At 36.8% G+C, this 15,137-nt stretch overlaps 1 protein-coding gene across 1 annotated transcript in view; it reads left to right on the plus strand.

Moving 5' to 3' along the window:
• The window catches only part of LOC149801656 (chitin synthase chs-2-like), a 152,781-nt gene that overhangs the window by 113,878 nt on the left and 23,766 nt on the right, over positions 1 to 15,137 (plus strand). Inside the window, exons 6-12 of the mRNA XM_089956824.1 lie at positions 92 to 224; positions 830 to 956; positions 2,820 to 2,955; positions 5,812 to 6,043; positions 9,285 to 9,452; positions 11,218 to 11,318; positions 14,149 to 14,217. Of these exons, the coding sequence (XP_089812950.1) occupies positions 92 to 224; positions 830 to 956; positions 2,820 to 2,955; positions 5,812 to 6,043; positions 9,285 to 9,452; positions 11,218 to 11,318; positions 14,149 to 14,217 (966 nt within the window). The remainder of the gene's footprint in view (positions 1 to 91; positions 225 to 829; positions 957 to 2,819; positions 2,956 to 5,811; positions 6,044 to 9,284; positions 9,453 to 11,217; positions 11,319 to 14,148; positions 14,218 to 15,137) is intronic.

The following is a 15,137-nucleotide window of genomic DNA, read 5'->3' on the forward strand; positions in this document are numbered from 1 at the left end:
GGAGCTAATAGGAACGAGAAGGAATAATTTAGAAACGCAAGCCCAACTGATTTGCTGCAGGATTCCAGTGGGAATTATTTTTCATTGGCAGGATTCTGGTGGATGAGGCTGAGTATCCATACAGCGGCTGTCAATCGTTTCGGAACACTGAAGAACTCAGAGAGTACAAGGGAAAGTTTGAGAAGATGGAAGAAATTCTCAAGGATATTCAGTTTTCAGACGAGGTGCGTATCAGAGCCTTTTCTCCATTGTAGCTATCAGCTATTTTATCAGTGATGTAATCATTGGTGTTGCCAATCAGAAAGTTTTATTCCATGGGGTGATAAACTCAACGTTTATCCTTAGCAGTCTTTTCAGCTTATTTTGTTAATCCCTACATTATGGGAAAATCATTTATTTTCATGAATTGTTGGTTTTTTTGTTAAAAAATGAAAAATTATTGGAATTGAGAATTTTAATGGGGAACTGTTGATAATGTCCTTGTTGACCAATTAAACGGAATGTTGTCACGTAATGAAACATCACCAGTTTCCTTATTATAATAAAGGTATGCATAATAAAAGGTAATTTATGTTTACTCCACATTGTATGCACCATACATGTATCATATTGACTGAACCATATTTTAACGCATTATTGGTTAATCCGAAGCCATCTCAATTCATGTACACTTACTCTTTTAGCTTGTCATTTCTCGCATTCGAATGGTACTTCAGGAACGTTTCATCACGTTTTCAATTCCTCGATTAACGTAGTCCATTCAGTCAACAATATTGTCCAAACCATCATCAAACGGCTTCAATACATTATGTACTTTATTCCATTACAGTTAATAGACCAATTGTACAGTGTTCTGGCTGCCATTTTGCTGCTGTCCAATATTCAGTTCACAGAGGACGAAACCAATGAAAGCATCAAAATTCATGAAGACCACGAGGAAAGTTATTTAGTTCCAGGTCAGTGATGCCATGTGGAAGAGATATACTTGTTATCCTTTTCCGTCCGTCTGTCATTCCACCAAATACTGGTTAAATTTTGCGTTTAGTTAAATTTCTCACGCATCATAATAGCTTTGCATGACACGTGTAACTTTGTAAGTAAATGAATTTGTGATGAGTACCATAAATATCAGCCAAGTGGATTTCACTGGGGCCTAAGTTTACACTTCAATGACTATACGTTTTGCGTTTAGGTTAGCGTCTCATCATTATCAGTCTTAGAATTGTGCATCTTGGTGTGTACCAAAGAAGGTCACAGTGACCTAAATGTCACACCTTTTCGATTCCTGTTGCATTTTGTGTTTAGGTAATTTTCTCCGGCATTGTCAGTCACATAGTTGTACAATGTGGAGTACGGACGAGTTTTGGTCTTGGAACCGCGGTAGCTCTGAGTCTAGTGTGACAGACTTGGTGACCAAAAAGGTAAAGGGTGTTGCTGTACCGTAAAGCATTAAATGAAACAATACAAAACTATTGCGTCTTGGTGGGTTCAGTGCCATCTTGCCAAAAATTGTCTCCGTGACCTAAACTTCACACTTCTTTAATTTGAGATAAGTTTTCTGTTACAGTCATGTTCTAGGCATTGTCAGTTCCAGAACTGTGCAACTTGGAACGTAGATGTATCTATGTGAATTCACCACCATTTTAGATGTAGATCACTGCGACCTAAATTTTACGATTCCGTTACTTTGGTCAGGGCTAGTGTTTCAGCCATTGACCACCACGGAATGTAACTTGGTAGATGAATGCATTCTAGTGAGTAAATAACGATCTTACTAGAAGGTCACTGTGACTTAACTTTGACGTTTCAGTGATCATAGTTTCAGTTTTGTGTTCAGAATGCGTTTTACAGCTACTTTTGAACGGGTATACAAAAACGGCAAGTGGCTTGGATTTGTGGTCTACGAAAGTTTTATTTTTAATGGTCAGATTGAACCAAGACAAAATATTACAGGTATCCCGGACCGCCATGCCCCACAAATCCCTATACCTACAAAAGTAAGTTATAAATAGGATTAACAACATTTAACATAGGCACTGTTTAAAAGTTTGTTTTCGTCATCCAACTTACGAATTTTTTTTAATGCATAACTTGGTTGCTTAAAGGTAGCATCGTGTGATTTTTGACTGCTTAACCGATTCCAACGATTGCTCATATGGACAGCGCCAGTGTACACGTGTTGTCGTGATGGATCACATAATGTGATCAATGTACACGTGACACGTGTTGTGTCTAAAAGGATCACATGATGCTTGACGATTGTTTAGATCCGAACAATCTGTCTCATTAAATATTCATCGTTTGTCCTTTCAAGTTGAGTGACAGACCCAACATTTAAAATTGTTCTCCTATTTGAACCATATATTTTTGTCTTTTCTTCTTACCATAAATCATCCTCCCCCTTATAAGAGGAAAAAAAAATTGCGTCAAACAATATTTTTTATTGAGTCTCGCAAGGAGTGTTCACTAGCCTCTTTTATTTTTTATTTTACAGCCTGTTCATTACTTGGAATTGAAGAAGACGCTCAGCAGGAATTGGTGACTGCATTGCTTGCAAACACGCACCACATTAGAGGTAATATGGTTCATCTATTCCTGCTCATCATCATCATCATCATCATCATCATCATCATCATCATGATGTCATCATCATTATGTCATATAGAACGTTTAAAATATCTACCTGATTAAATATTTTTTCTTTATTATTTTTGTCGTACGGTTGAGGTATAAAGGTAATGTTAGAATTGAAATTAAAGGCCCATATTGTTATGGCTTAAATGAAGAATAGCTTGATATAATGTATCATTTTAATTTAGGTGAGGAATTACGGCATTACAAAACCCTGGAGAAGGCACAAGATGGTCGTGATGCCCTCGTCAAGCAACTCTACCTCTGTATTTTTGAAGGAATCATCACCAAAATCAACACCTCTTTGCAATCACAAATCGGAAGGTAACCTGTTTTGGTTTAGTTACGACTCAAGATTTCAGTTATGTAACAGATAGAAAGTGTAACCATCATTCTTAAGTCAGATAGAAATTGAAACCAACATGGTAAGTCAGATATAAATTGAAACCAACATGATAAGTCAGATAGAAATTGAAACTAACATAAGTCAGATAGAAATTGAAACCAACATTAAATCAAATAAACAAGAAATTTATATCTCTACAATACAAATTGAAAATTCAAGAGACGCTTAGAGTATCGTGAATTCTACATGCAACTTTCAATCGTAAACAAAAGTTAACTAAAGTACAATTTACAATCGAGAACAAATTTCAGCACACAAATAAATATACATAACAAGTTTACTTTAGTTTATTGTGATGCATACATACACTGTTTGATTAATCTGATTCAATCGACATGCTTTGGAGCGTTTACATAAGTAAACGCGTAGCTCAACATGGTTGATTTCAAATACAGATATTGTTACCAATTGTGCAGTTTTTAATATGTAGAAGATCAGCGGCCTGAATACCAATATTAGACAATTCTCATAAAATGCAGGTAAGCGTGATCAATTAAAGCTTTTGATGTTCTTTTTGCATCAATATATATCGTTTTTTTGACAAGTGTTTTTCTTCCAGATTTTGTGTATGAAAAGATACTGGTTTTTCAATTTAAAACAAGATATTAAAAAACCCTCAAAACCAAAAGTAGGGTTACATGTTCATGAAATTCATGTTTTATGGATTCGTCCGAAAATCAGAATTAAACATGTGGAAAATCGGATCCACGAAGACTTCGAAGACATCGAATCGGTAAATCAACATGAAAGATCTTTCAATAGTGTTAGCTTAGAAGGTTGAATATCTCATTTCCATGGAAACTGTATTTCATCGTCCTTTTTCTATTTTTACAACAATGCATTTAGATTGTCTGTGTTGACATTCTACTATCATTGTATCCTCTAGCAATATTATAAGTTTTAAAAGCTAGAAAGAAACATGGTACCTTGAAACCTTATAATCTCCTCTACACTGTTGTGAAGTTGGTATCTTAACACACACGTATATGCATGTATGCATGTATCCATCCATACACACACACACACACACACACACACACACACACACACATACATACATACATACATACATACATACATACATACATACATTAACACGGACGGGCAACGAATAACTACTTTTTCATTAGTCTTAAGCCTTTGTGATATGTAAAATTACAAAAGAGAGAAAAACAACAGAAGCAATAAACGAAAAAAACTTGAATTTACAAATCCTTGCAGACCGCTACAGTGGCCTAGTGGTTAGAGCGTCCGCCTCGGATGCGGGAGGTCGTGGATTCGAGCCCCGACCAAGTCATACCAAAGATTTACAAAATTGATACCAACAGCTGCCTCGCTTGGCGCTCATATTAAGAGGTTAATGTTCGGACTGGTCGGCCTGGTGTCAGGATAATGTGACTGGGTGGGACATCATGCTACATGTCTGCAGCATGATGCTCCAGTGCTAAGCATCACTATAAACTGACACACTGCAGACATCGTAGCAATATAACTGAAAAATTGTTAAAGCTACGATAAAAATCCAAATCACACCCAGACGGACACACACACACACACACACACACACACACACACACATCCTTGCACGATCATAGATCTAATACAACTATTATTCCAAAAGTGGTTATGTTGGCTTATGGGCTTAACTTCATGCTCATAAGAGTCTTCATCTGTCGTGACTGATCAAGGTAATTACTGATGCATGAACTATGCTATGAAATAGTACTCCCTAGGGGCGGAAAATAATGGTAGCTTCTAAAGCGGATTTTATAAACTGTTAGAAACAGAAAATAATTTTCGTTTTAGTAGCTTATTATTACAGGTTCTACTTTTTTGACATCGTAGAAAGGAATTTAATTTTAAACTGCTGTCTTTTTTACAAGGAACCTACATTTCGTAAGAGATCACTTAAGTTTGAATATTTTCTGCATGATGGCTTTTGTAGTAGTTAATGGAGACTGTTAATTGCTTCTTAGAGGCCTTTAGTGTAATTATTGGATATATTGTTTTGCTCTTTCTATCCATTAAAGCTCTCAAAATTTTGATATACTTTTGTGTATATTCACTTTATATTGTTCATAAATTTTGTCATGTTGTGGGTTGTACCTACATGATTTTCGTCATGCATTTATACGATATTTACTAAAATTTTATGTTGAGATCCTAACCATGTTTACGAACTTACAACGTTCTGGAAACAAACTGTTGACAATTTATTGGGATTTTTCGTTGGAAAAGACCGATATCTTGGAAATTTCGGGACATTTTCTTTTGCGTCAGAGGTCAGGTGACACATTGTATATAAATAGACGTTCTGTACACAACGTCTTAATTCCTCTTGCACTGTCAGTCTGTGAAATCATTTTCAATTGTGTTCGTATATAATTTGAGAGAAATTATTTGTTTAAATTATTCATTGGACTTACAAGGTGCTCATAGACTTTTGGACTAAAACACTAATTTGGGATAACGATGACTTGATCAAAGACATGTTGGGTAATATTATTCAAGACTATTGATACATCAAGATATTCAAGACTATTGATACATCAACAGATTCAACACTATTGGAATTCATTCTGAACAACCTGTATGTTTGGACTTATAAACACTAATTTCCTCTTAAATTGTTAATTTCTAATCTAGTGAAATAGAGTATTTATTACATTTTACTCAAACGTTTTGGCTTTGCTTCTTCTGTTGCATAGTTTATAACCATAGAGCTATAACAATGTATTTTATATCAATTAAACATGATATGTATTTCTTTGTAGGCACGCCAAAGACTCGGATCTATCACTTTGTGTTCTGGACATTTCGGGTTTCGAGAATCTCCGTCAAAACAGTTTCGAACAGCTTTTGATCAACATAACGAATGAGAAATTGCATCAGTTTTTCATAGAGAAGATTTTTGTGTGCGAAAAGGACGACTATAGTAGGGAAGGGATCAACTTCGCCGACATCGTCTTCAGGGACAATATAGATGTACTGAACCTTCTGCTACAGGTACTTGTAAGACAGCAATGCTTTCCGTCCTTTTTGGGCTGAATCTTCTCTACAGGTACTTGTAAGAGGGCGATGCTTTCCGTCCTTTTTGGGCTGAACCTTCTGCTACAGATACTTGTAAAACAGCGAGGCTTTCAGTCCTTTTTGGACTGAACATTCTGGTACAGGTACTTGTAAGACAGCGATGCTTTCCGTCCTTTTTGGAGGCGTATTTAACCTTACATGCAAACCTCCGTTATTTTGTTTTTATTCATTTGTGTCGTTTGCTTTCAAGAAAATGTGGAACTTGGTTTATTACACTGGACAACAAATTTTTACAAAAGTCATGTTACTGAAATAAAATTAGTCAATTCTTATCAATTTTTATGTGCTGAACACGAATATGACAGTCAAATTGCAAAATTGGCTCTAGTTTTTTTGTAATCTGCAAGAAATTAATGTTTACATAACGAAATGCATTCCAATAGTAAAAGGTCAACTGTAATAGCCTACCTATAAAAAATCAAGTCATTGACTACATCTTAGATTTCTTCGCCTGTCTCTTGTACAGCTGTTCGGAAGCATCTCTGAGGAGTGTCCAGCAGTAGTCAGCCAGCATTGTAGTGGACCATTTTCCCTGGTATCTTTGTTCCATTGTTGCGATATCTTGATGAAAACGTTCGCCGTGTTCATCACTAACAATACCACAGTTGCTAGGAAAGAAATCCAAATGGGAATGAAGGAAGTGAATCTTTAGAGACATATTGCAGCCAAGTTTCTTATACTTCATCAACATGTCTTCTACTAGTTCCTTATAGTTTTCTGCCCTAACATTTCCGAGGAAGTTTGTAGAAACTAGGCGAAAAGCATTCCATGCTTGTTTCGCGTCACCTTCCAGCAAGTTGTTGAACCGGTCATCTTTGAAAAGCTCTTGAATCTGAGGACCCACAAAAACTCCCTCTTTAATCTTTGCTTCGCTGAGTCGAGGGAATTTTTCATGCAGGTATCGGAATGCTGGCAAAGTCCGGTCAATGGCTTTCACGAAGTTCTTCATCAAACCTAGTTTGATGTGAAGGGGTGGTAGCAAGATTTTCTGAGCCTCAACCAGAGCTGGGTGTTGGATATTCTTCTCTCCAATGGCTACATTCTGCCTGTGAGTCCATTCCTTCCTCATGTAGTGCATTTCCCTTGCTCGGCTATCCCACTCGCATAAGAAACACATGTATTTTGTATATCCTTGCTGCAGTCCCATTAAAAGGGCAACTACCTTCAAATCACCACAGAGGTGCCAGCTGTACTTGTTATACTCAATGGAATTCAGTAGCTGCCTTAAGTTATCGTATGTCTCTTTCATGTGGACAGCATACGCTACTGGAATAGATGGAAGAATGTTTCCATTGTGCAAAAGCACAGCCTTGAGACTCAGTTTCGAAGAGTCCACAAATAGTCTCCATTCTTGTGGGTCATGAGTGATTTTTAAAGCATTCATGAGGCCCTCAATATCGGAACAGAATATCAGATTACTTTCCTTTCTGAAGAAAGGCTCCAATTGCTGGTGGCGCTTTCGATATGCAGTAATTGTGACATCTTCTTCTAGAAGATTCCATTGTTGGAGTCTTGATCCTAGCAATTCTGTCTTGTTCTTTGATAAGTCCAAATCACGAATCAGGTCATTTAGTTCTTCCTGTGTTATTCTGTGTGGGGTTGATGATGCACCACAGTGAAAATCTGGATCACTGCATGCTGATGGACCAGGAGAAGAACAGGTCGACTCACCTTTGTCTTCGTCAGATGAATCAAGAGAATATTCTGCTGGAGGTTCTGGAATAGGAAGTCCCTCACCATGTGGAACTGGTCTCAATGCAGACGGAATGTTTGGGTAGACTATTCTCGACTTCTTTCGCTTCGTTATTCCGCCGGAAAGAGGAGGAACCAAGCAGAAGTAACAGTCATTTAGGTGGTTGCTTGGCTCTCTCCACACCATTGGGACTGCAAACGGCATTGATGACCTTTTGCAATTCAACCACTGTGAAAGCTGTGTTGTACATGTAGCACAGCATATATGCGGAGCCCAAGGCTTGTCTTGGTCACCAACCTTGCATCCGAAGTAAAGATGATATGCCTTCTTCACTTGAGAATTGATACTTTTCTTCTGGTTGGCAAATGTCACTTCCCCACAAATATAGCAAAAATTGTCCGCGGTATTAACACACTTTCGAGGCATTACTGTTCTTTATTGTACGTAAATGGATAAAATAATAAGTTTTATGTAACAGTAGCTTGAACTGTCTCGCACAACGTCTAAAATATTTTAAATGCTGAACCTATCTGATTGGGCTTTATATAGTACACTGCTTACGTCAGCTTCAGCAGCCGCCTGGCATTAGTATAATAGGCCTACACATGTATAGTACACTGCTGACGTCAACTTACTTCAGCAGCCGCATGGCATTAGTATTGCATTGCATCAGAAAATGATGCAATCAACTGTGGATGATGTGAGCATGATGGTATTATGCAATGTTACATCATTATTCCGGATGTTGCTGCAGTCCTACTGGAGAAATTTACACAGTGAAACATAGAAAATGAGGTATATGAATATCTTCAAAACGAGAGCCAATACAAATTTTTCACGGTTATATTCGTGTTCGGCACACCAAAATACTACAGATTAGGGCCTTTTCAAGTCAGTAATGATTTCACTGTTGACCAGTGTTATTTGTCTCTTAGAGTTCTTAAATTTCCTTCCCTGAAATACCGTTCAACACCATTTTCTGTGCATACGACCATACATACCTACTTAATTGAAATCATACTTTTGGAACCTAGAATTAGAATTAATGAATTATATTTTATCTATAGGCAATGACCAAACAGTTGTCTCTCTATCGCGCATTTGAAAAAAGATCTCAAGTTTTGGACGCCTGTTTAAACTTTTGTGTTCTATTCGAAAAAGTCCTAACGCCTATTTCAGCTTGTGCTTTCCAGTCAAACAAGTCCAGATGCCTTTTTCAACTTGTGTGTACTAATCGAACAAGTCCAGAGGCTCATATAGTCTTGGGCATATTTCAAGCCTATGTATTCCGATCACGTGCACACAAATATTCACTTCTACAAAGAAATTGTGCATCTTAAGCTGACTTTGTGGCCGGTAACCTATGAATATGTCGAACGTTCTCTTTTATGCTATGAAAGCGATGATTAAAACAGCATGCAATATTATCTTTACTTACATTTGGTTTCTATTTGTAATACAAAGACTCCATATGGAGTCATTCCCGTTCTCGAGGATGAAATCTCGATGCCCAAGTCAACCGACGAGAGCTTCATACACCATCTCGATAGCCACAACAACCACAACAAGTACTACAAGTGCCGGTCGGAGTACAACGAGTGCCACTTTGGAATCATTCACTATGCAGGGGAGGTACGTGACTGTCTCCAGTCGCCTGTTAGCTCTTTAAAGTACATTCTATAGTAAAGTATCACATCAGCATTGTCAACTATCAACATCATTCTCAAATATGAATAGCACCTACAGCAAAGAATTTTTTCTCTTTCCCCGAAAAGTATATTTCGGGCACTATGTGTATATAATACATCGAGAAGACATTTTGATTTCAAGTCTTTTAAAATAATACAAATATCATATAGTTACTTCTTGCTGTACTTGAGTATCATTTTATCCCTTTGTACAAATTATGTTCTCTGTATTTGATCATTAAATGTTTTATATTAGTTTTGCCATTTATAACTGTAGTTAAATCTTATATAATGAAATTGTGCGTTATCTCTGTCCTTCATTCGAAAAAATTTCACATTATGCTTTTGTAATGAATGTCATGGGCAATAGATATTGCAAGCTATAAATGTGTGAGAATCAAGGTTTTTCTCTTAAATCAAAGAATATACACATAAAATGTAATTTTTAAAAAATGTTTTAGTACGATCTGTGACCAGGTTAACAATTCAGTTTTGGTATTCTCTCCCATATTTATGAAAACGTTTTCTCAAGCTTTCCTTTACTATGGTTGTTTTCATCTTAACACGAGATATTTTACCTGCTATTCGACAATAGCGAACACTGTTCTTTATATTGACAGCAACTTTTAATTTGCAATCCTATACCAATGAACTAAACAATATTATGGGGGGGGGGGACGATTTTGTGACAACTTGAAATGATTTCTACTTGTCCATGTGTCTCGGAGAAGGCAACAATATGTACACAATAAATTGTTTTATATGACGTCATCCTGTAATGTGATAAAAATGCCAGGGAACGTTGACCCAAAAGGTAACTGGCACCTTTTTCCACAAGAGGTATGTATAACTGGAACATCTAACTGTACTCGTTTAACTTAGGTGGTTATGGTTTATGGACTGAAGTAATCCTTAGTCTTCTAGGGGCCCCGGATGGACAAATGGTCTAAAGTTCGCCTTTACAGATCACCGACATCTCATCTGTCCGCGGGGTTCGATTCTGAGGGTCGGCCAGCTTTGGTATGTTGGAAAGCTTGCCAGTTACTTCCCGTGGGTCGATGGTTTTTTCTCGTTTCTTCCTCCACCGGATATACTGGCCGCCTTGTATCATATGCATAAGAATGGCGTTAAACCCAAAATGGCTATATTAATATGTCAGTACAGCCATTACCGGTTTAAAATAGACGGATACGGAGAATATTTTCAGTGGTCGACCAAAAAAAATAATCTAAATTTTTATCCTCTATGCCGATTTCCGTGTTTCACTCGCTGGTGATGCCAGAGCTTTGTTGTAATGTTGCATAAATTTCTGCACATTTTATTGCTTAAACTTAGGGTTCAAATTCTGTAACGACCCTGACATTACTGGCCGCAATGTATGAGAATGCCTTGGTCTAGCACGGCCTTAACAGTACTGGCTGCAACGTCTGCAGCAGCCTTGTTCTGGTACGGCTTGCGAGCACCCTGCTCTTCAAAAATATCGAGCAATGCGAATTTACACGTGTGCGGTTGGATTACTGAATCAATCTAGACGGTTGTTGTGCGAGCTAAATGCCCTGCAGTTTGTAATTGTCGCGTCTTAGAAGCATACTGTGCTTTCCGTTCTTATCCAATATACCCTTATGCATACCAGTTTCATGTCCGTCACATCAATCATCATATAGTGCTCTGCTAAGTTTTGACTGTCTTTTGTTTCGAATTCATTTTAGGTAATGTATGATGCCAAAGGGTTTCTAAAGAAGAACACAGACACTTTGTCAAATTCCCTCAGGCAATGTTTGCATTACAGCAAGAACGAGTTCATCCTGAAGTAAGTTGATCTCAGCCATGCAAAATTTGTAATTAAAGACAAGACAAAAGTTTCATGATTCATCCGTATTCGACAACACCAAGAATTTTTACGATATCATGGCGGACCTCGTAACATAAAGTTTTGAGGCGCACGAGTGCTTCATAAAACGTTGATGAATATTTTTATGACGTTATGAAAATCTTTTTGAAGAACGGCGTTTGTCTGTAACATTAACTTGACCATTTGGCCGAGTGTAGTGGCTCTCAATCAGCTTTCACACAACAGAAATCCATATGAACAGCTGACCAATCTAAGCATGTAGACAGGTGTGAATGTTTACCAAATTGCTTATTTTTTCCAACATATTGGGCGCGGCAAAGCGGTTGGTCAGGAATCCTGTCGGACACCAACATAGCCTATACAGTTCATGTTTCAAATCTTTAAAGCTTCTCTTCCAATTTTCATCAACTTTTCTCCACTTTTAAATGACCTTTCAATATTCGTTTGTAAGAAGACAATGCATATTTTAAGACCACAGCTATGCTAATTAGTGAGAAGGGTCATTCTCCGTTTTTCGAGGAGGTCAATTGATGTGTCGTCAGGTGAGGTTTCGATGTCGATTAATCCATGCTTACTTTAATCAGAACATTCAGATACATAAGTAACCATGCTCGTATCAAATGCTACGTCAAAAGTTGATTTCAAGTGAATTTTTTTTCTTTTCTGGCCAGACAAGTGAATTTCCAAGTTTGAATTCCAGACTCGCTAACTGCATGCTCATTTTTAGTGCTTAAAATTGCTCTCGTTTTTCTTTAAACAAGAAGAAAAACGTTTCATGTGTAATTTGCGATCTGCTTCGGTTTCTAGATAAAGCAAATATCTGTAACGGCTGCATAAGTAAAGTACTGGCATATTGCGCATTTAACATGTTCACAGTGAATAACTTGAATAGCTAAATGACAGATTCACTTAAACATATTCATAAGTCTATACAATTTGTGAATAACTTTATTAGTGTAACAAGATAACCGGGTGGGATATTTCGGATTAACAACAGAACACGTTTTGACGACACAGATATATGGTTTAATGTGGCGATTTATATGAGTAGTGGATTATGAAGATGTGTGCGTATTTATAATCCAAATATTGGATCTATTTAACAAAAAAACGCACAGTTTCAAAGATGGAAAAAATATACAAATAAATTTAGTTCAGTAACCCTAAAATACAGGATAAATGATTTCACAAATGATTCAATAATGGAAAGATGAATATAGTTCACTCAAATAGTAAACGATGTAAGTCTTTACACATAGTAAAAAATGTATTCGCTCAGGTAGCGAAATTATGTCACTAAACAAGAACGGATATACAATCTATCCTTCCAGTCCTGAATAATACACTGGGTCTTACTAACCCAAAATTAGCATACAGCTAAAAATACATGTGTGGAGATGCACTCCGTCACCCGTGCACCATATCCGCTCCACAGCTCCTCTGAATCAATTTCACAACCAATATAGACTCCGGACCCTCGGAATACTATGATCACTTGAAACATTAGACCCTCCGGACACTTGAAATATTAGACCCTCCAGACCCCCTGGTCCTTTGACGGCTCTACAGCTGGGTCACCTTAGTCCCTCTGGACACTCCGGACGCTAGACATTAGACGCTCCGGCACCTTAAACGCTCCGGACACACGGACGTTTCTACACTCTGACAACACCGGACACCCCGGATATTCCTACCATCAAAACACTCACACTCAGCTGAAAATATACCCGATACAGTGTACTACACTTGATACAGACATAACGTAAGGACGTTATACATGGTAAGTTAAAAAGATTATATTATAATGGCAATTACAAAACAGAGGTTCAATAGTAAACCTAACCCTGCTTGATAAGACAATAGTAAACAATTCTTTTAAAAAAATGTAGCTTTACATTACCAATATAAGTCCTGCACTACGTCGCAACAAGAATAAAAAATGCACCCATTATGGTATGTAAAGAAAACTATAACAAACATGCAAAGGCAAATATGGTAATACACTAGTTATCACTTAAAACCCAAAACATTACCTACCCCTACAGCTGGAGTTGTGCGAATCCTTTTAGCAGGCCGCTTGCTGACAAAACCATTAGTATTGTAAAGGTCCTTTACATGTAGTAACGTATTTATACCTTTAGAATTTTCGTTATTCTTTATCAAAGGCACCTTGCACGTGTGGCACAGGACGAATCGTACTCACGATTTCGAAATACATAGACCATATTATAATCACCCTCGGGTATCGTTGTACAGAGAAAAAGAAACGAAACCCGAGTACATATATTTAATTAACAACATTTACACCATTCCGTGACAATTAGCTAGACGACATTAATTACATACATTCACAGAACTAGTTAACATGCGAATAACTTAAATAGCTTAACAATATATTCATTTAGACATATGCATAAAGCTATTTAACATTCGAATAACTTAAATAGCTTGATTCATTTATACATATTCACAAAGCTACATGTTTATAAAGTTAACATAAAGGACACGCTGTTCATAAACTGTATGAGCTTTCCATCGAAATGAGAAGCTGTAGAAAGACTAACCCAATAAATCGGTAACGTGTTATCCTTTAGCCTTTTTGTCCTTTATATCATGTACTAATATAAGCGTATAAGAATTGCGTTTATACCTGCAAGGTAAAGAGGACTAAAGGTAATAATAACCAAATGGACTGCTGGAGTAAATATAAATCTACTAATAAGGTACTTCCATTTAATATCTTTTACAATATTAAATTCTAATTAACTTATTTTTGCTATTTTTATAGCAAGATGAATGACAGAAATATAAACAACACGACCCTGTCGGAAAGGGCGGCAAAAAAGATCAAAGGGGGGTAAGTTAAAACAAAGTCGTATTCTTTATATAACAGTTATTCATATGTGCACACGAGGTGCATTGCATATGTTTGATTATACTAAAATGGCGTCTGAGACTTAACTACCATGCAAGTCATTACGAATATGCATGGTCTCTATTTCACAAATCCTGCATCGTAGTTATAAACGTTTGTAAATCTAGAGAGATGGGCACGTGTGCAAGCGGGCAAAATAATGTCAGATTCATAATGCCTAATCATGATCAACAGCTATTGATGACCTATTTTACTCAATCTAATGTATATCGAGTTTACACAGGCACAGTTGTAAACAAGACGACAATAAGGCTGTTTATTTTAGTACTCACTCGTCTCTTTTTTTAATTTCAGATTCGCTTCATCAGATAAAGCGAAAAGAGGAAAATTGCAAGATTATGAGACGAAACGTTTCAAGGTCGTCTTCCATTAAAATGTGAAAGAAAAAACCCAGTTAATTTAAATCTAGTATTATTCCTTTACTATTGAAATATGCTTTTAGAAAACTAAAGATTTGTAGAGTTATTCGCACCACTTTTGCCCTAGTAAAAAGGATGAGTTGCACATATCATCGTAAAATGTCAAGAAAGAATTTGTGAAAATACCATATTAATGAATGCATTGCACTTTAGTTACAATTATATTGCGGATCAAGCGATTTACTCTATTTATGTGCTTTTAGAATCCTCTATCAGTCGATTTACTTGTTTTATGCTCTTTCTGAATCCTTTCAATTGATTTACTCGATTTATGCACTCTTAAAAATTTCTATCAGTTGATTTACTAATTTTAGGCACTTTTAAAATCCTGTATTAATTGATTTACTCGTTTTCTGCTTTTTCAGAAATCTTTACTTAGGCTGGAACAGAAACTGCGAATAATGAAACCGTGGTTTGTCAAGT

Source organism: Sinohyriopsis cumingii, chromosome 4 (genome assembly GCF_028554795.1).
Source record: "Sinohyriopsis cumingii isolate HCF-2022 chromosome 4, ASM2855479v2, whole genome shotgun sequence".
In the NCBI taxonomy this organism is placed as follows: Eukaryota; Metazoa; Mollusca; class Bivalvia; order Unionida; family Unionidae; genus Sinohyriopsis; species Sinohyriopsis cumingii.